Consider the following 24326-nt stretch of genomic DNA (forward strand, 5'->3'; position numbering starts at 1 on the left):
TCTCTAGGTTTATCTGGGCTGGTATACCAACTGCTACCAACTGAGAAATGTCAGGCGGCTTCGGACAGTGAGGGAATGGCAAAGCCAAGTAGGATGAGCCACCTCTAAAGAGCTTGGCAATTACTAAACTAACTCTTTAGGCCAAGTTTACAACAGGTAATGATGCTACCTTGTGCATATATCTGAGTCTAAAATAACGTATAATTGAAGCAAGATTAGATTCTCATTTACTAGGAATTATTTACTACATAGATATCAATGGAATAATTTCATGGACAGTCCATTTTTTTTCTATTCTGTTTTCCTGTGTTTTGTCATTAGCAGAAAAGCCGGTAAAGATTTAATAAATCCATACGGCCTTCAACCCAGGTCAGCATGCAGAGTTTGCAAACACACTAGACTATAGGGCCAGGACCGTAAGAAGTCAGGCCACACACAGGAGAGCAGAGGAGGCATCTAAGGAGTCTCCTTCAGTGTGTGGTGTCTGCCATTTGTAAACAGTCAGAAGCAGTAATGACTGACCTAGGCTGTCAGTTCTCCCCAGGGTCACCCACAGAGTCAACCCAACCCAAATCAAAGCCCCAGCCAGCTAGTTTTGAATACCTACAGGTTGATACAGAAAGTGGTTGTCCTCCCAACCAGAACGCTGGAGGGAAGCGGTGGGTTGTGGTTGCCTAACTTTAAAACACACAATCAAAGCTGCAGTTATCAAGACAATACGGTCTTCCTAGGAATCTAATCAGAGATCAGGCTGCAACACTTAGTCTTGTAAACCAGGAATGAAAACTGCAAGACTCTGATTATTGGTCAGAAAAGGAGGATTTGAATACTCTCTATCTCTAGACCTGGGTAGAGACGTGATGTTCTAAACAGTCAAAAGGATTATAGAATATTGCCCCCTAACCCGCTAAAGGAGACAGGCTCTTGTATAGTTCAGGGTATCCTCAAACTCATTTGCAGCTGAGAATGACCTTGGGCTTCTCGGTCCTCTGGCCTCCGTCTCCCAGGGTCAGAGATTATCCGTGTGTGCCACCATGCTGGTTTCCATGTGGTCCTGAAAAGGGGCCCCGGGATTTCTACATGGCAGCCAGGTGCTCTACCAGTGGGATCCCAGCCCCAGCCCAGGGTTCTTTCTAAAGGCTTTCGGGCAAAGAACAAATGGGTACCACTGTGCTCTCCCTTAGGGAGGAGAGGAGGGCAAGAGAACACAGGCAATATGAAAGTAGAAAAAGAAAGATGAGGGTGGGGAGGTACCAGAGGGCATGAGGAGAAGGAAGGAGGATCAACAAAAACAAATTATATTTCAAAATGCCTTTCCAATCCTATCATTTTGTAGAATTCATTGATTAAAAAAAAATAAACAAAATAGTGATTATTATGGCCTGCCAAACACCTAGGTAGGTAAATGCCCCCCAGGAAAGCTGTGTGTTGTATAGGCTTTTAAATAAGAGCATAAAGTTTACATCAACATGTAGGTTGGCACAGTGGTGACCTGTCCTGTGGTCACTCGTAAGAGCATTTCCCTACTCAGTGGTCCCTGCGGCCATTGTTCCCATACACCCTTACGCATGGCCCACTTCCTTCTAAAATGAGCCCTGTCTTCTTCATGATGCTCTGCGGGTCTCAGATGAAATGTTTCAGTGGAAGTCATAAGGGGGCAGAGACCTGGAAAGAGGGGGCAAAAGGGATCTCAGTGGCAGCCCGGGCGAGGTACTCAGGAAGAGAATGGGTTGACAGAAACATGCATGTAAACACAGTCAGCTGATGATCGAGGAAGTGAAACACAGACCTTATATGTTCCACAAATGAAACAGATTACAGACCGCCAGGTGAACCACGAAGCTGTAAAATGCTTAGAAGAAAACCTACACGATCGAGGTGTGCCGACGGCTTTCTCTGTGCATCTCTAAAGGCACCACACAGAAAAGAAAGACCTAACAGCAGACTGGATTTATTAAACATACTGTCTGCTCAATGTCTGTAAAGGATGCTCAGAGAGAGAGAGAGAGAGAGAGAGAGAGAGAGAGAGAGAGAGAGAGAGAGAGAGAGAGAGAGAGAGAGAGAGAGACCTACACACCTGCAGAGAATATTTGCAAAAGATACTTTGAATAATAAACTATCTAAAATGTGCAGAGAACCCTTCAAATCCGACAATGAGGACACACACAACCAATATAAAAACAGTTAAGCTAGGGGTTGAGAAATAGACCAACGGCTCGGAACTATAACTCCAGTTCCAAGGAATCCTAAGCTATTTTCTGGCCTCTTCGGGGACCAGGCTTGCTTGTGGTATACTCACATCCATAAAACACACGTAAGATAAATATATCAACACGTCTTTAAAATACAAACAAAATCCCTGAGCACTCCATATAAATAAAATGCACAGACAGAAGATAAAAAGACACCCCCCCCCCACAGCCCTGTCCTCACAGAAACACAAATGCAGAGAGCATGCAGTGCTGGAGATACAGAGAGAGAGAGAGAGAGAGAAAGAGAGAGGGGGGGGGGGGAGAGAGAGAGAAAGATAGGATATATGAACCATCAAGAGACAGATGTTTAAATGCATATTACTACGAGTGAGAAGTTCTATGGTGTAATCTCAACTCTAACACTCTGGGGAAAACAGGCTGTAGACTGAATTAAAAGGTCAGAGATTGTCAGGGGAGAGCAGCTGACCACAAAAGACTTTCAGCTCAGTGCAACTATCCTGTGTGTGCTTGTCTATGACAGGTGCAGGGCGAGAGCCATTAGGTCAAAGCCACGGAATGTACACCACCCAGAGTGAACTTAATGAGCACGTTGGTCTGCAGCTGATGACGCCTCAGCGTGGGTACATGGGCTGTAACAACTGTGCCACCGTGGCCGAGGATGCTGGCAGTGTGGGAGTCTATGTATGTGTCTTGTAAATAAATGATTCAATTCTAGAAAAAGAATTGATTGTGGGTTATTTCCCTAAGTGGAGAAAAAAAAAAAAAAAAAGCTGGAGTTAGCTACTCTACCAATTAGACCCTCTGTTCTCAGAGTGTAGGAGGTCTTAAAGTCTTCAGTACCCGTTAACACTTCCTTTGCCCACTGCCAAGAGAAGCTACTTTCCTGTTTATCAGTCCAACCTCCAACACACTTCAGCCCACCTTAACTAAACCCTCAGTCCTTTGCCTGGCAGGGCCTTTTCTAGCTCTTCCTTAAAACATGGTGTTGTTTTTAAAGCATCGCCAAACAAAACTTGCTAGGGCTCAGCTTGGTGTGTGAAGGCACAGGCATGAACCAGCCTGTCTTAAATGTGTGCTTCCCGACATACACAACGCTGTAACTGCAGCTTAGGAGACTCACTGTCAAGTTTGCTAGTGAGCCTGGAGAACAGCAGCAGATATGAATCCGATAGGACCAGGCACTCCCCACCTTGTTTTTTTGAGACAGGGCTTCTCGCCGAACCTGCAGCCAACCAGTTCATGTGCTTCTGCCTCCCAGATCTGGGATTGTGGGTACGCACCTCTGTGCTTGGCTTTTTACATAAGTTCTGGGCTCTGAGCTCAGGCCCTCATGCTTTATTGGCGAGCACCTTCCTGACCGTGTATCTCCCCGTCCCTGTTTTGATGCTCTCTCGGGTCATTCTTATAAAAGTCCTAGGTATTTACAGTTAAACAAATAGTTAGAATGATTCTTACCTGATGTTGATCATCAGAATTTGGTGGACAGTTGGGAATGACTGTATCACACTCCTTAGCTGGGGTGGAGGGTAGGGGATGGGGGGGGAGAACAATATACAGCTTGGTAAGAACATACACACTCGGCTCTAAGACCTAACATTAAAACTCACCGGTAAGAGCTACCTCAATGTCGGTAAAGTTGGGATGGATTTGAACAAGGTCAAGTTCAGGTCCCAACTCTCCCCCACCCAGCTACCTAATGTTCCTTGTGGGAGGCGTGAGGATGATTCTGTTTGTTGGTTTTGGAGAGGGAGGATTCCAGTCACTGCGGGCACAAAGAAGTATTCAGACAACGCAACAGCCTTTTCAGGGAGCTGGAGACACTCCCCACTTGAGTTTCCACAGAACTTGTCTCTCACAGCCCGTACTCCAAGTGTCTCATGTTCCTAAGTGCAACCTAGTGTTGCGCTATACACTATAAGGTGTCCTTGTTCCCCAGGCTGGGACTCCTTAATACACCCCATTCCATCTGTCCAGCCAGGTACCATGTGTTTGGACAGCCCCATCAACTTAAGGTAGTAACCCATCTTTATCACCAGGTACAGAGAAGGCAATCAAAAGTACTTTCTGATCAATAGAATATACCAGGCCACGACCAAGGACATTTGCTGAGAATTATCCTTTCTTGGCTTAACTAACTTCACTGGTAGTGGCTGCTTGGGTTGGACTTGAACTTAGTTTATGTGGGGCAATGAGCCTACCTCTTTCTCAGGGATGAAAACTATTATTGAGTGACTAGAAAGGAGATCTATCAGGTTAGTCTCTGGATACCCCCTTGTTATAGGAGTCAGAGCATAGTACCCTGGCTGGTTGCTGTTTGGGTTCTACAGACTAATGGGATCCTCTGGTTTGTCAAGTGCCTGTTGGCCACATGAGCCATCTGTACATGGGTCTGTTCTAAATGTGATCTGTGAGGATACAGCAGTGTCACAGATGGGGTTCAGCTCTTACGAAGCTTACAGAAGGGAAGGGGTTCTCGAGTCAGGGAGAACCCCATTTGGCACCTTGGTCAATGTGATTCAGTGAAGGACCTACCTGTCCCTTCATGGCTGTTTCCCTCACCACAGTCTATCTTTCCCTTGACCTCTAAGGGCATTGAAGTGGGCAGATGAGGCAGGCTGAGGACCCTCCGCTGATCCAAAAAAAGCAAAGAGGCGGAGCATTGGGTACCAATGCTCTCCCAGACTGTGCACCTGCCCTTGGCTCAGCACGGCTGCCTCTCATACCCAATGAGCAAATTCTATCCTCAGGGAATTGGATGGCCCCACCCAGGCTACAAACAAGAGTTCTGGATGAAGGCCAGACCTGAGAAGATCCATGACTAGTCCCTGGAGGAAGGACCATCAAGGGCTTGTTTAATTTGAGTGTTCCTTACAGCAGCTACGTGCCAGTGATGCTGAGGTTGTAAAGTGAACATTCCAGAGACTGGGGAGAAGTGGCTCAGCAGCAGAGTGTTTGCTTAGCATGCACAAGGGTCACCAGCATCACAATAATAAATTAATGACGTGTGTATGCTGGGAGCTTCAGTAAAGTACAAATTCCTTGGGCTAGGGATGTAATCTTAGCATTAAAGTACTTCTCTAGAACGCATGTATGTTCAGATTCATTAAAAAAAAATCAATCTACCTCACTTTTCTTTGTGTTTTAAATTTTTAAAAAACATTTATTTAATTTGTGAGTGTGTGTGTGTGTGTGTGTGTGTGTGTGTGTGTGACACTCTGTATAAATGTAGAAGGGGTTGTCAAATCGCCTGGAACTGAAGTTACAGACAGTTATTAGCCACCTGATGTGCATGCTGGGAAACAAACTCAGGTCCTCTGGAAGAGCAGCAAGCATTCTTAATCACTGAGGCATCAGCCCCTGAATCTTAAATTTACTATGACATCTTTTAAACAGTAAGAGAGAGGCACTTCAAAGAAATTTATCAGGTTTTTGTTTATTTGGGGTGGGCTGGGATTGAACTAAGGTCCTCATACATACTTAGCAAAATGCTCGACCACTGCTTGTCTCTAGGCTCCTTTGTTTACTCTGTTTTGTGATGGCATCTTACTAAGTTGCCCACAATAGCTTTGACCTCATTCTATAACCTAGGCAGGCCCTGAACGCCCCCATCCTCCCGCTTCAGCCTTCTAAGTAACTTGTATGCAGGCCTGTAACACCAGTCCACCCCAAAGTTTCCTTGATTTACATGAGCTCTTGTTTCTGTGCAGTTGTCTTCTGCTCAGAACACTCGTTAAAAAAAGAAAATCAAAACCATTTTTTCCCAAACACATTTGCAAATGTGACAGGAAGATCTCTCTTTAGGATGTTCAAGTTAGCAGTTTCTGTGAGAAGTCAGGAGGTTCCTGATAAAAACTGTAGTAAGTCCCTGTAATGTAGCTGAACAGCTTCTTTGTTGGCTTGACTGAATTGTAATCTCGTGGAAACACCCCTGAGTGTTCATGAGAATTTGTCTGGAAAGGTCTGAGGAGGGAAGAAGGACCCTGAAAGTCGGCAGAACCACCCCATGGGCTGTTGTTCTGGATAGAGACCGGAAGAGAATCGGGCTAAGTGCCAGACATTTTCTCTCTCTGCTTCCTGACTGCAGATGCAATGAGACCAGCTGTGCCACGCCCTGTGCTGGGCCACGCCCCTGTGCTGTGCCTTCTCTACTGTGGTGAATAACTGGATCCCGAAACCTTAAGCAAAATAAAGCCTCCTTTATTTTGTCAGGGATTTTGTCTCGGCAACAATAAAAGCAGCTAATCCAGTCTCCATCTCCTGTAAGTCAGGCAGAGCTGCCGGAGAAGAGACCCAGCAGAATGTACCACAGAAACCGTGGGGTGAGGGACTGATTCTGGAGGGAGCTATGCCTTTGTCCCTGATGAGAAAGCAGGTGTGATAAATCATATGCTGATCGCTGAAATGCCCTAGATTTCCACATGACTTGCAGCAAAACCACAGCATTCAAAAGCACTCGAGCTTGGCCTGCATTAAAGAACAGCTCTAAGCCCCTCAGGAATAACGTAGGCCTCTTGTGACAGGGTAACAGATGCTAGGAAGCTCGCCTAACCTACTTAAGAAAATGAGTTTTGAGGCCTTTTTCAACCATAGGGAAATTGTTAAAGCTAATTACCCATGACTCCAGTATTAAGTAAACTAGACACCCCCAATTTACCGGAATGCCAGAATCCTAACTGATACTTAATATAATTAGATTGCAGTTTAGATTATTTTGAGGTCCACAAATTAGTCTCTTATTTCATATGGATTTTATATTCCTAAAAATAACTTTCTAAAAAAAGTTGGTCTTTTTTTTTTTGTTGTTTTTTTTTTGTTTTTTTTTTTTTGTTTTTTAATCTGTGGAAGCCCAAGGTCAACGTGAGGTGTCTGCCTTTTTTTCTGCTTTAGTGCTTCTGAGGCAGGGTCTCTCATGGATCTAGAACTCAGTGTTTCAGTGAGGCTGGCTGGCCATCAAGCTCTGGGGACCCTCTTCACTCTACCTGCTGGTATTAGGTTTGCAAGTTCAAATCCCTACCCATCTTTTATGAGTGCCGGGGATCTGAACTCTGGCCTTCACACTTGTGCTTCAGGCACTTTGCACGGGAACCTCCTCCCCAACCCCTTTAACTCTTTTAGTTAACACAGCATACACAGTAGCAGACGCCAGAGTGGCACATTTTCCTGCATAAGCATCACCATGCTTTGTTCTACACAGCTTCATTATACTTCATCCTTACTGCCCCCCCCAGACTTTCCTCCTACACTCCCCTCCCTTAAATAAATAAAAAAAAAAAAAAGAATTCCATGAGAAAACTATCAGAAACCTCTAATGGTGGTATTGTCCTCATTCGTGACAATAAAGGAAAACACTAGCAGACATTAAATTGCCTTATTATCGAGCTGAAACTTTAAAACTTCTAGCCAAGATTCATTTTACCTACAGAAAGATGCACTTATTTGGAGATTTAAAACTTATGCACTTTATATTATCTCCTGTGACAAAGGACAAAGGGGAGGTCTGTTGTGTGCTTTCAAAGTCACGGTTCCTGTAAAGGCTCGAGGGCTCGAATTAAAGTTGTATAAAGCTCAGATTCTAGGAGAAACCTGACCATATTTCAAGTGTAGGATCAGGTTGCTAAGCAGTGATCTTTTCCTTTCAAAACAGGAAATCACATTCAAGGGCAAAGAAGAAAAGATCTTTATAACACGTATCCAAGTGTACCCTCCAGGCGATTCTGCATGACAGTCCTTAAACCGGTGTCTGTGGGGTTTCGGTCAGCCCTCCCTTGATCAATGTCTGGTGCTCAATGCTTAAAACATGCTCCAGAACCTGGATTTCCTTTGTTGAATTCTCTTTTCAAAGTATGTGTCTGTGCACATGTGTGTGTCTGTGTGTGTGTGTGTGTGTGTGTGTGTGTGTGTGTGTGTGCATGCGTTCGAATGTGCTGGATGGACTAGGCTACTGACCAGCAAGACAAAAAAAGATATGCCTGCCTCACTTCCTCGGCACGTGGACACAAGCATATGACACCACTCTTTGGAAAAATTATTTAGCTATGTATCTATCAACCTACCTCTCTCTGTCTGACTGTCTGTCTGTCTGTCTGTCTATCTGTCTGACTGACTGTCTGTCTGTCTACCTCTCTATGGAGGGGCTGAGTGCCACAGGTGTGTGTGAGATGCAGGGAGGAGGTTAATGGAATACTTGGGATATGAAATTGAGTGGGAATATCTGGGGGTGGGGCACTTATCTAGAGGGACCATGGGGTGAGACAGCAAGGGAGGAGAAAAAGACTAAAGTATAAGGACTTAGTGTGCCGACTTTAATAATGAATTAAACTGTTGATTATTATTTGGGCTAATTAATTAATTAAGCTAGAAAACTGGAGCTCTAGACAAAGGGCGGGTTACCTGGGGAGAGGGAGCTGGCTGGAAAGCTGCCAAGCACAGCCATTCCGCAGTCACTTAGCAAAGGACTAGCCTGTTAATGAGATCACACCAAGGGACAGGGAGGGAAGAGAGCAGTGCCTTGGCTGAAACCTGGTCTTATCCACTGACGGCCCTGGTGGGAAGTTCTCCTCTGTTCCCACATCAAGAGACATATCAGGGAGCCCGCCTGGGCAGGGGTTCCACAGGCCACCCCTGCAGAGACCAAGCAGCCAGGTGCCCTGCCGTGTTCTGATAGAACAAGCCACATGATGGCTTTGAAATCACCCCATGGGGCAGGGCCACAAAAGGCCACTTTCTGATTTTTACCATGTTTGAATTTGAGGCTGTGGATTACACAAGGAAACTTTGGGGGTGACTTTTAAGCCCAACTTGAATCCCTTGGTGTTTGTCTGGCCACAGAACATTATTGGGGTTTCAGTGAAATCTACTGCAAGCCTTTCCCAGCTGGAGCTTGGGCTAACTCATATTTATTCCCCTCATCCTCATCCTCCCCCTCCTCATCATCCCCCCATCATCCCCCTCCTCCTCATCCCCCTCCTCCTCATCCCCCCATCATCCCCCTCCTCCTCATCCCCCCTCCTCCTCATCCCCCCTCCTCCTCATCCCCCCTCCTCATCATCCCCCCATCATCCCCCTACTCCTCATCCCCCCATCATCCCCCTCCTCCTCATCCCCCCTCCTCCTCATCCCCCCTCCTCCTCATCCCCCTCCTCATCATCCCCCATCATCCCCCCATCATCCCCCTCCTCCTCATCCCCCTCCTCCTCATCATCCCCATCATCCCCCTCCTCCTCGTCCCCCCTCTTCCTCACCATCCCCATCATCCCCCTCCTCCTCATCCTCCTCCTCTTCCTTCTTCTTTGAGGCTGGGTTTCTCTATGTAGCCCTGACTGTCCCAGAACTCACTCTGTAGATCATGACAGCCTTGAACTCACAGCCTGCCCTCTACCTCCTAAAGGCTGGGATTAAAGGTGTGTACCACCACCGCCCTGCTTCCCAATCTTCTTGATGGTGACCATCGGTTCTGAGATGGGGATATGACCCACACTGCCTGCCTGCATCATAGTTCTGGAGAGGCTCCCTGCCCACCGCCATCTTGATGTGCTGCCCCGGAGGTCCTCTTTCTTTCCTCAGCAGGAAGTCCTGCCCAAGAACAAGGCAGCACTGAAGAAAGCAGAGTCACGAGGCCAAGGGCTGAGCCAGAGGCACCTATAAATGTGTGGCTCCAAAAGCCTCTCGAAACCCCTGAACTAACAAGTCTTTTCCATCCACATCATTATCATCTTCCTCCTCCTCTCTTCTATCCCCCCTTCCCCTCCCCCTCCCCCATTTTTCCTTTTGGTTTTTGGAAACAGTCTCACTCTGTAGCTCAGGCTGGCCTAGAACTCATTATGTAGCCCAGGCTGGCCTCAAACTCCTAGCAGTCTCCTTTCTCAGTCCTCCAAAAGCTAGGGTAACAGGCATGAGTCACCTTACCCAACTCCTCCCTCTCTCCTTCTTAAACAAATCTGAGTCACTTACGTTATCTGGACACAAAACCTGGCCAGCTGTGTGTAGTGCCTGGGAATAATACTATAGGAAGTTCAGATGTATAAATGGTATAAAATGATTGGTCCATTTTAATTAGACAGTTCATCTCCGAGGATGATTGTGTCGCTTAGTCTCAGCCTTAAGTAATTGGTCCATTTCTGTTTTCCTATCTTCAGTAACGGAAACTGTACTTTGAGTAACGCTTTGTTCCAGACACTCAATCAGTCACGAGTAGAAGAAGCCCTTACATTAACTGTTCTTACCTTTAGGGAGGCCGGTGTCTTGAATGGGATACTTGTCTGACTGCAGAAACGGACAAAAAGCAGAGAGTTATTTTTAAATGTCAGTTTTGAGATCAAAGTGAGCAGAGAGCTTTGTGTTGGGTTTCAGAGGCTGGGGTAAAACTAGCTCGTAGGCAAAGTGCCTGCCTTGCATGCAGAAGGCCCCAGGTGCTGTCCCCAGGATTGCAGCAAGAAGCAAAATTAAACCTTCCAGGTCTTTAGCCTCAGGCTTATCAGCAGGCTGGACTCACTGTTCTTCTTCTGAGCTGATATCAGAGTCGACAGGTTAAGGTTGGAACCCGGAACAGAATAATCCCCCTCTTAACTTCCTTGGCTCTAACCGCTAAACCACACTTCCTCCCTTCTCTGCTGTGCTATTCTTCCTCTCAGCTTCCTGCGGCTTTATGCTCAGATTTTGTCTTGGTGCATTCTTAGAGTGCATGTTTCTCCTCACCATTTCTGTGATGGTCGTGCCACATACATGTGCTCTGGGCATTATTCACTGCTGTGGACTCTGTCCTGGGTTTGAATCCTGGCATGGGACTCCATGTTAGATACTCTCAATGTTGAAAGGAGGCTAACTAAAAATAGACAGTATTAAAAGTCGACACCAGACAAAGACCTAGGAACATCTAAGAAGGTCGCTTATGGTTTACATGAAGCAAGAAAAGGATCTAACACGGTTTAGTTGCTGTTTTGGAGAAGGTACCATGTAGCCTAGGCTGGCTTCAATCTTGCTATATACCTGAAGATGACTGTATACTCCTGATCCCCCTGCCTCCCACATAGTGCTAGAATTGCTTGTGTGCAGCACCTTACTGAGTTTAGTGATGGGGATACAGCCTGGGGTTCCATGCATGTTGGACAGGCACTCTTCTCACTGAATCACACCCCCTGCAGGAGATCTCACACTGTTTTTTTTAGTTTTGGTCTAGAAATGATGGTGCCCCAGAGCATCCCATATGTAAGAAGTGTATCTTTGGAAAACCTTACTTTGGAGTTTCTGATCTCCGCTTGGTGAGCACAGTGTGATCTAACAAGGCATAAAGGGTCAAAATTTGCCACCTACCATGGCAAAGGATAAAGTGCTGGGGTCTGTGTCCTCCACTGGCTCCTTTGCCATGTGATCTGGGAAGATACAAAGGGACAGGATTGTCACTGAGACAAAAGCACAGATGCCTTTTCTGTCATTTCACATCCTAATGAGCTGCCTTTTCAGGGCAATATAAATGTACAGTCAACATTTGTACGGTCAGGAGAGACCTGCTCGGGAAGAAAGCAAGAAGAAACATGGGGAAAAAAAACCCTCAATTCTCAGGACTTTGAAACAAACAAACAAACATAAGTTACTGATGAACATGTTCAAATACTGGGAGGTACAATCAATGACTGATTGTACAAACACCATACCAATCCCTGCAAGTGTGGGCCTATGTGCTTAGGCCAAGGGACAACCTGAGGATTGTTTGTAACCATCAAATACCTCCTTATTTTAGGGGCTGGGTTCTCTCAGGAGCCTGGAACTCACCAAATAGGCTCCTCCCTAGTGCTTACCTACCAAACAATCTCGTCAGATAACAATGACTCTATCTGTTTAATTGGATGTAAACTTTATTTAAAGATTTTATTCTGAATTTGGTATTATTTTCTAGTCTCCATGACTTGTTTTTATTTATTTATTTTTTTATTTATTTAAAGAAAGATGTCCTTTTAGGAGGGCTGCAGTGATGGCTCCATAGGGAGGAGCATTTGAGGATCTTGCAGTTTGGTTCCCAGCGCCCATTTGGAAGCTCATAACCATTTACAACTCCAGTTCTAGGGGATCTGGAACCCTCTTTTGTCTTCTGCAGGCACCATGCACACATATGGTAAACATATATATGTGTGTGTGTGTGTGTGTGTGTGTGTGTGTCTTAAAAACACTCATACACACAAACAAATCTAAATTTAAAAAAAAAAACCCCAATTTTAAAACATTAAGCTTCTTGGACTGGGGAGGCAGCTCAGAAGATAAATCATTTGCCACGAAAGAGTGGGGACCAAAGTTTGAGTCCCCAGAACCCCTATAAAAGCCAATCAGTATAGCTGACATCTGCCAGTCCAACCCTGCAGGTGGCAGAGACAGGGGATCCCCAGAGCAAGCTAACCAGACTAACTGGAATTGTCAAGCTGAAGGTTCAGTAAGAGACTTTCCTCAATGAATACAGGGGGCGACCTTCCCCCCTCCCCCAGTGAACAAAGTCAAGACCCTCCCTCGGTGAATAACATGGAAGAACAATAGAAAACAATTTCTCAACATTAACCTTAGGCCTCTACATGCCTACACATGAAAAAAAAAAGTGAACACACATAAATATACCACATACACATGGGGGGAAACGGCTTGTTTCTGAGACAGACCGAAATGGTCTTGAACACCGTTTTTCAACCTTCCTAATGCTTCCACCCTTTAATACAGTTCCTCATGTTGGAATGACTCCCCCAACCATGAAGTTAATTTTGTTGTTACTTCATAACTGTGACTTTGCTACTGTTATGAATCATAAGTAAATGTCTATGTTTTCTAATGGTCTCAGGCAACCCCTGTAAAAAGATTGACACCCTCAAATGGGTAGTAACCCACAAGTTGAAGACTGCTTGTATAGAAGAAGCATGCATTAACACCTGCACCAGGGTTATTCCCCTATAATTAAAAATAAATCATTTTCAGGAAAAGAAACAACTTCTGGGGTTGGTGGTATGTGCCTGATTTCAGCACTTGGGAACTGAGGCAGGAGGATGTAAGTTTGAGGCTAGTCTGAGCTATATAGTCTGAAATTAAAAAAAGGTATGAGAAAATAAGGGCATGGGGGGGTGGCAGTGATAATTGGGATGAGGAGAAATGTCACCTGCAGCAACCATGAACAAGCAGGGCTGCTAGCAGAATAGAGCACCAGCCAGTGTGTCAGAGGCCTGGAGCCTCACCTGCATTCCCGTTGAGTTGGGGTGAGCCTTGAGGTATGCCATCGGGGGTCTCTAACCTCCGATGAGGCCTACTGTGTGATGTTGCCATTGGACAGGCTTTAAGCCTCCAGGTCCTCCTGTTCCTGGAATGCCAAGAGGCCGATGATCTATTCAGGCCAGACACGGAGGTCGCACCAGGCAGCTGACCTTCTGCTCCTCAGAACCTCACCGAGGGCTACAATAGGAGGCTAACAGGGTTTCTGCTGGTTTGCTTTCCGAAGCTCAAGAAGTTCCCAGAAATCTCAGGAGAGACACATTGTGAACTGGTACGAAGAGGCATGTTCAGGTCTTTTATTGTCATTTTTGTTTTGTATTGTTTTTGGAGCCTGTAGGTTTCAAGCTGGCCTTGAACTTTTGATATGGGGAAGAAGGACCCTGAACCTTTGATCCTCCTGTCTCTACCTTCTCAGTGTTGGAATGTCGTTGGTTTGGGGGGTGCTGCGGATGAAACTTGGGGTCGTTGAGCCTGACACTCACTCTCCGGCTGAGCTCCATCTTCGGCCTCTGAGTGTCTTGTCTTATTTTCATTCTAAATGCTATGACTGACTTGGCCTTTGCTGTACATTAGGCTGTAGCTTAAGCTCTTTTCCATATGTCTGTCAAACGTGTGCACAGACCCGGGTCTGTGGTGGTGCCCCCCACGCTACCTCTGATCCAGTGCCTTCTCCCCGCAGCTGTTTTAGGTCAGGCCCAGCTGCTTTTGTTCTCACAGGCACAGAGTTTTGCGTGCCAAGGAGGTTGTGTGGGGGAGGGCTGTTCCCGGTTATTTGAGACAGACCTAGAAGTAGAAAGTCTTGTAAAAAAAAGTCTTACCTGGAGGCCTTGAAGTTGAATGTTTACAATATGATTAAGTATAAAATCAAATAATTTAACTACAGCTTGAAAATGTTTGTTTTTACAAACCCCAGGTATCAGCAGGTTGAGCCCACAGGCAAAGCTCCACTGCCAGATGGGATGTGGGGCACCAAGGGGCCTAAAACAGAAAGGGAGGGATATGTGAGCCCCAAAGAGGGCCTAGCTAGGACACCTTTTCTGGGGTGATAGGGACATTCCCCTGCCTCAGCCGTCACCCCCTGTTTGGCCTTCCTTCCCAGAGCTGCCTCAAGCACTCCAAACAAGATCAGCTTACCCATCAGCCAGCAGCCTGATGCAGTAGCTGGTGTTCCTTCCTCAGAAGTACCTTCTAGAGAGTTCTACCTGGTAAACCCACGCATGGGGGTTCCTGGCAGGGTACCAGCAGACCCTTAGCACCCTGATTCAGAGGGGAATGAGCAGTCCACACCACCTTTCAGAATCCCTGGAGCATATATGTAGATTTATTTTAAGTCAGTACATGACTGGACAAGGACAGGAGGTGGGGGAGGAAGGGGAGGAAACGGAAGAGGAGGAGTCAGGGAGTAAAACGGAAGAGGAGGAGTCAGAGAGTAAAACGGAAGAGGAAGAGTCAGTGAGTAAAACGGAAGAGGAGGAGTCAAGGGAGGAGAAGGAGAGAAAGGAACAGGAACAGGAGGCCTGGAAAAACGGCAAATTATTAGGGATCTAGGAGGGGAATAGAGAGTGTAGTGGTAAATCTGCCCAATAGAGACACGCATAGACGCGCAGCTTGTGTTCCTAATTACTGAGTTGTATTTTCATTGAATGGGTTTATTTAGATTGAATCCCTGCAGCCCAAAAACGGAGGCAGGAGACTCATGAGTTCAAAGCCAACTTGGGCTACAGAGTGAGCTTACAGACCACCCTGGGCTATACATAACTGATTTTATCTCAACAAAGAGCAACAACAAAAGAACAGTCTCTGGCAGTGACTATGGAAGCCCCACAATGAGAGGCGTCTTCAAGCTACAAGTGCCCAGTTCTGCAGCCTGAAGAAATAGTTGGAAATCCTCCTTCCCTCATGACCAGTCTGCACCACACTACCTGTACAGTCTCTGTGACATCCTGGCACACATGTGTTCTTTTCTCCCCTCACATCCTGCTCGAATGCCCCTTCCCAAGGCAGGCCATCTATCTGGGAGCTGGACATCAAAAACTCTCGGAGCCTACTTCATCTGATCTTGTGTTTGAGAAGGGTCCCTTCCGGGGGGAGGGGCTGAGGAAGGGTCTCGACTGGTATCTTCCTAAGTACCAAAGTTATCCGCATTACAACAGCCTCTTGGTCAGCTCATATTTTTAACATACAGGGTTGCGTAGGCTCCAATCAAGCTCTTATAATGAAATCTGTCCATAAACTCAAAATGAAGTGTTTGGCTGGTGGGGGGAGTTGGGGATTAGTTGGTAGACTTCTCGCCTAGCATCCGCAAAGCCCAGGGTTCGATTTCTAGCTACATAAACCCAGTATAGTCATGAGTGCCTATAATCACTGCACTCTGGAGGTGGAAGCAGGAAGATCAGGAGCTCAAAGTCATCCTCAAGGTCAGAGCTGGAAGACAACCTGAGCTACAAGAGATGCCATCTCAAATATAAACAAAAAAGCAAAAGCAAAACAAAAAAAAAATACTATGTTCAAGGAGCTCTGGCCAGTTAAGCATACAGACACCTGGATGGTGACACCCAGAGAAGGCTGGGAAGCTTCATACCCCTTCTTCCCCATACGGCCCACTTTGACTGTCTCTTTATCTGTCTCCTTTGTAGAATCAAAGGGTGGAAGGGACGAATTGCTCTGTGATAAAGCAATGGATTCCATCCTCAGTTAGTGAACATTTTCTCCCTAAGCCGATCATAGTATTGTCAGAAGCACAAACTCACCAATATGGGGCAAGGGATCTTAGGGGAGGTGCAGTCTTGGGGACAAGCCCTCAAACTGTGCAATCTTCTAATGCCTCTTTGTAGTATCAGAATTGAGCTGGATGAAAGAATTGGGCACCTGCTGGTGTCCAATGAAGCCTTGTTTACCGAGGAAAGGACCCCAACCTTTCATGGTCACATAAGTGGCTTGCGTGACCGAACCTCAGCTAAGCCTTGCAAGCCATCCTGAGAAAGGTGTAAGAACCCTCTTCTCCACAGTGTGCGCTTTCCACTGTGTGTGCTCAGATTCATGGATACATAGGAGAGGCAGGCTTTGACTCTAAGACTTCCAGGTTAGCTGGGTTGTTTGTTTGTTTGTTTGCTTGTTTTTCACCAGCCTTTAGACGTGACTTAGACCTAGTTTACTGGATACACTCAGCTGGAGATGTCATCATGCCCAGACTTGTCTTATCAATTTTCAATAAAGCCTTTCAGTTTTAATATTTATTTGCTTATTGTGTGAGCACACACATGTCATCATGCATACGTGGAGCTCGGAGGACAACTTTGTGGAGTGGGTTCTCTCCTTCCATCTTTATGTGGGTTTAGGGGATTAAACTCAGGTCACCAGGCTTGTGCAGCCTTTATCCCCAGAGCCATCTCACTCCCCCATATCTGCTTTGTATAAAGACTTCTCCATACTGGCAAGTGATCTGCTCTTATGACTTGGTAAAAACCTCTGTTCTCAAAAAAAGGTTGTGTTCTGAGGTACTGGTGCTGACGTCACCGTATCACCTTCTGACGTGACGGGATTAGAACTTCGACATTTCATTAATTCCGACTTTTCAAGGATCACAGTTCGGTCCACATTCTACACCCCATTCCGATCCTACCCCTTCTTTATCTCCCCCAAAGACGTAATCATTGCAACATCAAGTCTAAATCCAAAATCTCTTCTATTCTTCCTCAACTCGGGGATCCAACCTCACCTTCAGAGTCATCTGGAGGTGGGGCGCTCAGCACCCCGGAGCCTCTACAGGAGGAACCAGCTGCAGTGTCCAAAACAAGAACAAAGTGACATCCCCCTTTACCTAGCACATTCTGGTCTCAGGAACTTTAAATATCCCCCAAGATTTCTGTTTGGAGAAAACAAGCAGGAATCACGTTCAGCTCCCAGTTCCCCAGGCAAGAGTGGGGCCCTTTGTGCGGTTTAGTGCCAAATGGAAGGTGACTCTTTGAACTTGGGATTTCAGAGGCAAGGGTTTTTTTTTTTTTTTTTTTTTTTACTTTCCCCCCAAAGCTTTCTCTTACCCACAGCTGTTTCCATTCCTGCTTGTATAGATTCAGGATCACAGACACCCTCAAAGCCACAGAAGGGTGCTGACAGTTCTGTCATGTGGCAGACAGAACTGAGGAAGGGCCTACGTCAAGCCAGTGTGTTCCTATGAGTCCTTAGAGAATGGCCTTCCCTACTGGCCCAGTGACATGGGGGGGGGGTTCAGAAGTGGGGGAGTATATGAAAAGTCAGGAAGCATTGTAAATAAAAGAAGCAGGCCCTAGTAACGCAGGGTTGTCCTTCTGAATTCAAGACCAGTGTGCAACGTAGAGAGTCCCTGCCTCACAAAATGTAAACTGAAGGTTGGGGATGTAGCTCAGAGATAAACCACTTGCCCAGCATGTGCAAGGCCACAACTCCCATTTCTGGTATACCTCCCCGCCTCCACCAGGACTGTAACAGAAGGAAAATAAAACGAGGAACAGGTTAGGAAACCCCACAGAGTGGGAGAGAGGAAAATCACAGATGCCCACCCACTACACGCTTGCTTCTTGTGGTGGTGCTGGAGAGAGTAGCAGACTGGAACAGGTTTGCACACATGGCTGATTCTGGAAGTGGCTCACCCTGGATTAGCCAGAACTCTTGCATACATATAGGGAATATGAAGAAGGGCTGAGGACGGGTGAGACACCTCCAACTCATGGCTAGGACCAGAGCTCCACAGAATATAATACAGGGAATGTGGGACCTTGAACAAAAGGAAAGCCACACGACTGTACTCAGCTACCCTGATGCTTAGGCGACAAGGTGTCCCACCTCCTCAGCTGAGCCTTCCTTTTTCTGCCTTAATTTCCATATAACATGAACAGCCAGATTCTAGCCACATTTGACAGGCAGTGGCGATCAGTGATGGAGGTTGAGATTGACAGCTAGCCCCTTACCATCAGTACCACCTTCCTTCCCTGGGATCTCAAACATCTTGTGAAACCCCTCAATATGCAGGTTGGCTTTGTGTTGTTGTTTGGTTGGTTGGGTTTTTTTCTTTTTTGTTTTTGTTTTTTTAATCTACATCATAGGGACTGGAGAAATAGCCCATTGGTTAAGAGCACCAGCTTCTCTTCCAAAGGACCTGGGTTCAATTCCCAGCACTCATATCAGCTCACAATCATCTGGCTCCAGAGGATCCGTTGCCATCTTCTGGCTTCTGAGTGTACCAAGCACACAAGTGGCGCCCATATATGGAATGCACATGTGCATACACATAAAATAATTTTAAAAATCAGCTTCATGCTCTGGGAAGATGGCTTAGTGGTTAAGAGTACTGGTTGCTTTTGCAGAGGACCCAGGTTCAGTTCCCTGCATCCACACGGTGGCTCACAATTATAATTCCAGTTCTTAGAAATCTGACAGTTTATGATCATAAACAGGTACATAGATTCAGACAGGAGAAACATTCATACACATAAAATAAAATCAATAAATCTTTTAAAAATTAGTTAACTTCACAATACAACATAATAATCTCTCTCCCTGTCTCCCCCCCTCTCTCCCTTTCTCCCCCCCCCCTCTCTCTCTCTCTCTGTGTGTGTGTGTGTGAATCTTTGAGAGAGATACAGAGACAGATTAAGAATTGTACCTAGGGCCGCATACACACCAAACAAGTGCAGTCTACCAATGAGCTGTACCTCTCAACCATGTGTATGAAGAAACAGGATGTTCTTTTGTTGTTGTTGTTTTGGGGTTTATTTTTTCACTTTGCAAGGTAAACTTAGTTTCACCCGGTGAATACATTCCTCAGGAACAAATATGGAAAGACCTTTTTTTTTTCCACCCGTGGTTTGAAGCAGCAGTTGCCTTTAATTCTGTTTCTTCATTGATCCGTTCATATCTCCACTCGAGTGAAATGTGTTTACACGGGGCTTTGTGTGTGCTCAGTAGTGTGGTATGAGCCAGGGAAGAGCTACAGGCCAGATGGACTTGGGTTCTGGGTGGAACTTACTTTCCAATGGAGAGAGTGACCCTGGCTAAACAGAATCTCGAAACAGTGAAAGGAAGGTTCCAGAGAGCTGAGAGTGGTCTTGGGCTGAGTCCTGGTCATCCTTGAAGTCTGGAGAAACGGGAGGTATCAGGTAGCCAAGGAAGCAGCGAGCTTCCCAGGCAGTGAAAACAAATCTTCCCAGGGATCAGAGACTTGGAAGTATATAACAGAGCCTTTCAAAGGAAAGAAAGGAAGCAGTGTGGCTGTCTTCCCTAAAGCCAGTGACAAAGGGCATTGAAAGGATGGGTAAGGATGTGTTAGGATGGGCGGCCTGAGAATTTGTCCAGAAGACAGTCTACGCAGGGTGACAGAATATGACTCATGAAGAGTTCACTCGGACCATAGACAGGAAGCATGCATCAGTGTGGAAACCCCAGTTGGGAGGCGGGTGTAGAAAGCCAGGAGAAAGAGTGTGGTCTGAGGTGGAGAGGTGAAGTTTTCAGTCAGTCCTTTGAACTCATTAGCACCAGCTGTGTTAGCACTTCGGCCATGGAAGAGCCAGGTAGGACATGGAAATGGAAGGGCACACGTGTCAAGACATGTATTACATGAAGGAGCCTCTTTGATTGACAGATTCCCAGAACAGTAAAGGATAGTCTTAGCATCTCCCAGGTCTGAATTATGTTCTTCACCATCCTCTGCTGAAGGAATCCCTTAAAGGAGGCCTCCTTATTTGTGGGGAACCCCATTCCACTTCGTCCTAGAGTTCACCCAGAGGGTGGGGTTCTACTTGGTGAGCTGAGAGAGAGCTTGCCTCTGTTCACATCCCTCTGCCCACGTCAGTTCACACATAGAGATTTGATTCGATGCTCCTTATCCTGCAAGTTGTGGGCATTCGTTCTAGATGGGCGGAGCTAATTAAGACCATAGCTGCAATTCTAGTCCTATAGTGCTGAAACTGTCTCCCAAGTTCATATATTTACCTGCCTTTGTGTGTGCGTGCGTGTCGGGGGTGGGTATGTGCACATGATCATGTGGGTACAGTGCACACATGTGCAGGTGCTCATGCACACGCGTGTGCAGACTGGAAATCAACTTTGGGTGTCTTCCTCAATTACTGTGTGTGCATGTGTATGCATGGAGGACAGAGTGTCAAGCTTTACCATTTTCTGCCTGCTTGAGACAGGGCCTCTCACTGAACCTGGAGCTAAGCTGGCGGCTAGCAAGCCCCAGGGATCTCTCCACCAGACCCTTCACAGCCCTCGTGTTGCAGGCTGGGTACCATAGCTAGGTTTTGATGTAGATGCTGAGAATCTAAACTCAGATTAGAGCCTGGGTTCTCTGCCCACTGAGCCATTTCCCCAACTTCTGTCCACATTTTTCTTCAAAACAGTGGCTCCCACTGAACCTGCAACACATGAGCTTGCTTTGGCTGGCCGGCCTGTGAGCTCGGAGCTCCAGGGATCTGTCTGCTCGAAAGGCCCTCTGCGCACTGGGGTTCCAGAGGGGTGCCACCATGCCCGACTTTAAATCTGGATACTGGAGATCAGAGCGGAAGGCCTCATGCTCACTTGACTGAGCCATCTCTTCAGTCCTCCCCGAGGCTTTTTATGCTGGTGTTACTGCTGAACTGGTTTCCACCCCCACCCTCCACTTTCTCTGATGTGTTGGGACGCAGCTCAGGCAACTGTTATCCCTTTCTCCATCCCTTAAGTCCCCTCACCGGCATCACTTACTAAGCCTGAGACCACTGTGACTAAAATCAGCCCCAAACATTGACATATTTTTAATACAGTTCTCAATACAAGAAAAGTGTTATAGAGTAGCAGGCACTGGATGAGAGAATCAGTCCCTTAATCCCCCTTCTGTTCTTGCAGACAATGGGAGGGACAGCCAATTCCTTTCAACTGGTAGCCTGTGAATCTCTGCTACATTGGAACAATTTCGTTCTCTTTGATGTCTGATGTCACTAGTAAACAGCCCCCTCCCCAAACCAGCACTTCAGGATGCCAACTCAAAAGGGCCATTGGGCTTAATCTTCTAGCCACCGCCAGACATGGTATGTTCTCCATCAGGCCAAGCCAATAATCAGAACTGAGCCCTTGAACTCCAGAAATGAAATATGAAACACAAGCAATCACATCGATCCCAGGAGTCTGGTCTGGTTCTGTGTGGTTCTCACCAGAGCGTCCAACCTCACCCAAACCAGAGAAAACTAGTGTACTCAGAGGGGATACATCGTCCATCCATCCACAAACACCGGTGGAATTTGTAACTAGGCTACCGGAGGTCAGAGGAAATCCCTGGAAGTTGACGTTTCAAGAGATTTTCCTTAAATGCAGGGAGAAGCGATAGAAAAATCTAGATGCTGGCTTCAGATATCAAAGCACATTTTTTTTTAATGTGCTACCGGGACCAGAGCCCCTCCACAGGTAGGGATTGCGCAGGTGGGCTCTGCCTCGTGGCTCGGTGGACAGTATAATAGTTTATAAAACAGCTCAGAGAGGCGAAGACTTGTACAGAAGCAAAAGCATCTCAGCAAAGTGAAGCCAGGAGGGAGAACAGGAACAAGAAAATATGTGGGTGAAAAGCAAGGGGGAGCCTGGAAGGAAGGGGGTGCAGAACCCTCGCTCCTAGGTCCTTTTGTACCAAAGGTTGGCTGACCCGTTTCAACCCGTACCCGCGTGGCCCAGAACAAAAGCGCTCGGCCGGGCCGCCGCGTGGGGAGAGGGCGGCCACGCACACCTTGCAATGTGTAGGAAGCGAGCAATCAGCCGCTGCTCACAGAGGGGCAAGCACAGGGGTGGGATTGGGAGAGGCAGAACGCGTGCCACAACTGTCCCCATACAGCCCGCCACACATCTGGCAAGAACCCTGGTGTCCAAAAATGCTCTCAGGAGGTGACTGGAGTTCGGTCTCACAAGTCCAGCAGGTGGTCACACCCTAAGTGAGGGCGCAACGCCTTGTCACTGTACCTGAGCGCAGAGGGTCGTCCGGGGAAGCCATGAAGACCGGGAGAGGACGGATGAGTGTCCGAGCAGGGGTGTGCAGTCTCTAGGACACCTGAGAACAGCAGGATAGCTGGGACCCAACCTCCTGCCAGTGCGCGACTTTCTCTGCCCCTCCTCCCTTTCTTCCTCCTCTTGATCTCTGCTCTCTTCCTCCTCGCGCTCACTTCCTGCAATTAGCAAAAGCCCTTCCCAGCGCGAGCGTCTCTCCAGAACTTTGGAGAGGATCCCGTGGGCTGAGGTTGGGCACGAGAGGACCCCGCGGGGCCCCCGGAGCACTTGTGCAGCCTGAACCTAGGGCATAGACCGCTGGCCCCACGCGATCGCAGCTGGGAGGGCCTTTCAGTTAGCCTTCCACTGGCTGCCACACGCGCGCGGGTGGCTCTCCCGGTTCCTAATCTCGCCCTCAGCTGGGACACCAAAGCGCTCCCAGCGTGCTCTTTGCACAGGCCCGGGCTGAGACGCCTGCCAGCAATTTGATGTTTGAACAGTTTCCTAATCTTCAGGCAGCCTGAACGGCGGCATGACCGCACACGCTAGCACTTTCTATTTTGATGTTTCTTTGGCATTAGTTACTGCCTGACCTCCTGGTTGAGCATTACACAAAGGAGCGGGAAGAAAAGGCAGTCGGGAGGTCTCTGGTTCACTCCTCCGAAGGAAAAAACACCCCCCCACACCAGTGTAAGGGTTCTGTTAGAAATGCAGAACCCATTGGCCCTTAAACAAATTAAGATTTTGTTTAAATGTGATTTTATTCTAATTAAGAGCAGAGAATCTGATCTTTTAAAATGGCTACCTTTTATTTAAAAGTTTAGGTTATTTCTATTTTTAAATCACATGGGGGGATGGGGTGTGTACACATGAGTAAAGTGCCTACAGAGTCTAGAGGAGGGTAGTAGCTCTCCTAAGGCTGTAGTTGCTGGGGGTCGTGATCTGGCTAGGGACTGAACTTGGGTCCTTTGCAAAAGCGAGAGCACTCCTAATGCTAAGCCGCCTCTCTAGCTCTAGCGGCTGTGTTTTCCCTATCTGCCATATACAAAGGTTACAGACAAGTTAAATGTAACGGGAAACTCTGAAAGGAAGCACACAATCTGTATCTGCCCTTGGACATGAGCTTAGAACTATAAAAAAAAGTTTGTAGGGGACGACAGCCGGGATGTAGGTCAGTAGTACAGTGTCTGGCACGTAAAAGCCTCAGCCAGACATCTGTTGTAACCCCAGCACACAAAAGACCGAAGCAGGGGAATAGTATGGGGTTTGAGACCAAGAACTTTATGGTATGATGCTACATTAAAGAAGAGGAGGAGGAAGAGAAAGAAAAGAAAAGAGTATTTCAGTATTTACTGGGTAATTTCATTAACAAATGACTCAATTCAGATTAAAAACTGAAAATTTCAGGGAGACAGCAGATGTCTATATGTCTTTGCCGTGGCTCCTGGGGCTGCTTTGTGGTTCAGAGGCTCACGGGGTTGGTTTGTGTTCTCCATAAGATGCCGTGGAAAACTTGGGTCTTCAGAGAGGAGGGAAATTATTTGAGGAAGGGTATTTTCTCAGCGTCTAGTTTGAGGTTGGATCTGTGGTTCCTTCTATACTTCATATGGAGATGGAATTCATCTCTGAGGTTCGGTTGTTAGAAACCGCTTATCAAGTTGGGCTGCCTTGTTAGCACACGGTCCAGTGGTTTGTTTTTCAAAAGGAAAATGAAAGTCAGTTTCCTTCGATAGATAGGAGATGATTCTGGAAATCTACAATGTCTTTCTTTTTATGTGTGTATACATGGATGAGTATGTGCCCTGGAAGCAAATGTGGAGGTCAGGAGGTACTCTCCTGCTGTGGGTCATGGGGATCAAACTCAGGTCATCAGGCTGGGAGACTAGTACCTTT

At 46.8% G+C, this 24326-nt stretch overlaps 1 protein-coding gene across 1 annotated transcript in view; it reads right to left on the bottom strand.

The window, feature by feature from the left end:
• The window catches only part of EDARADD (EDAR associated via death domain), a gene marked incomplete at its 5' end in the record, with an annotated part of 39652 nt that extends 17212 nt beyond the window's left edge, over positions 1-22440 (bottom strand). The window contains 4 exons of the mRNA XM_080918561.1: positions 3669-3727; positions 10436-10475; positions 11523-11581; positions 22410-22440. Of these exons, the coding sequence (XP_080774687.1) occupies positions 3669-3727; positions 10436-10475; positions 11523-11581; positions 22410-22440 (189 nt within the window). The remainder of the gene's footprint in view (positions 1-3668; positions 3728-10435; positions 10476-11522; positions 11582-22409) is intronic.
• Between the last annotated feature and the right edge of the window lie 1886 nt (positions 22441-24326).

Source organism: Micromys minutus (assembly GCF_963924665.1).
Source record: "Micromys minutus genome assembly, chromosome: 6".
NCBI classification, from domain to species: Eukaryota; Metazoa; Chordata; class Mammalia; order Rodentia; family Muridae; genus Micromys; species Micromys minutus.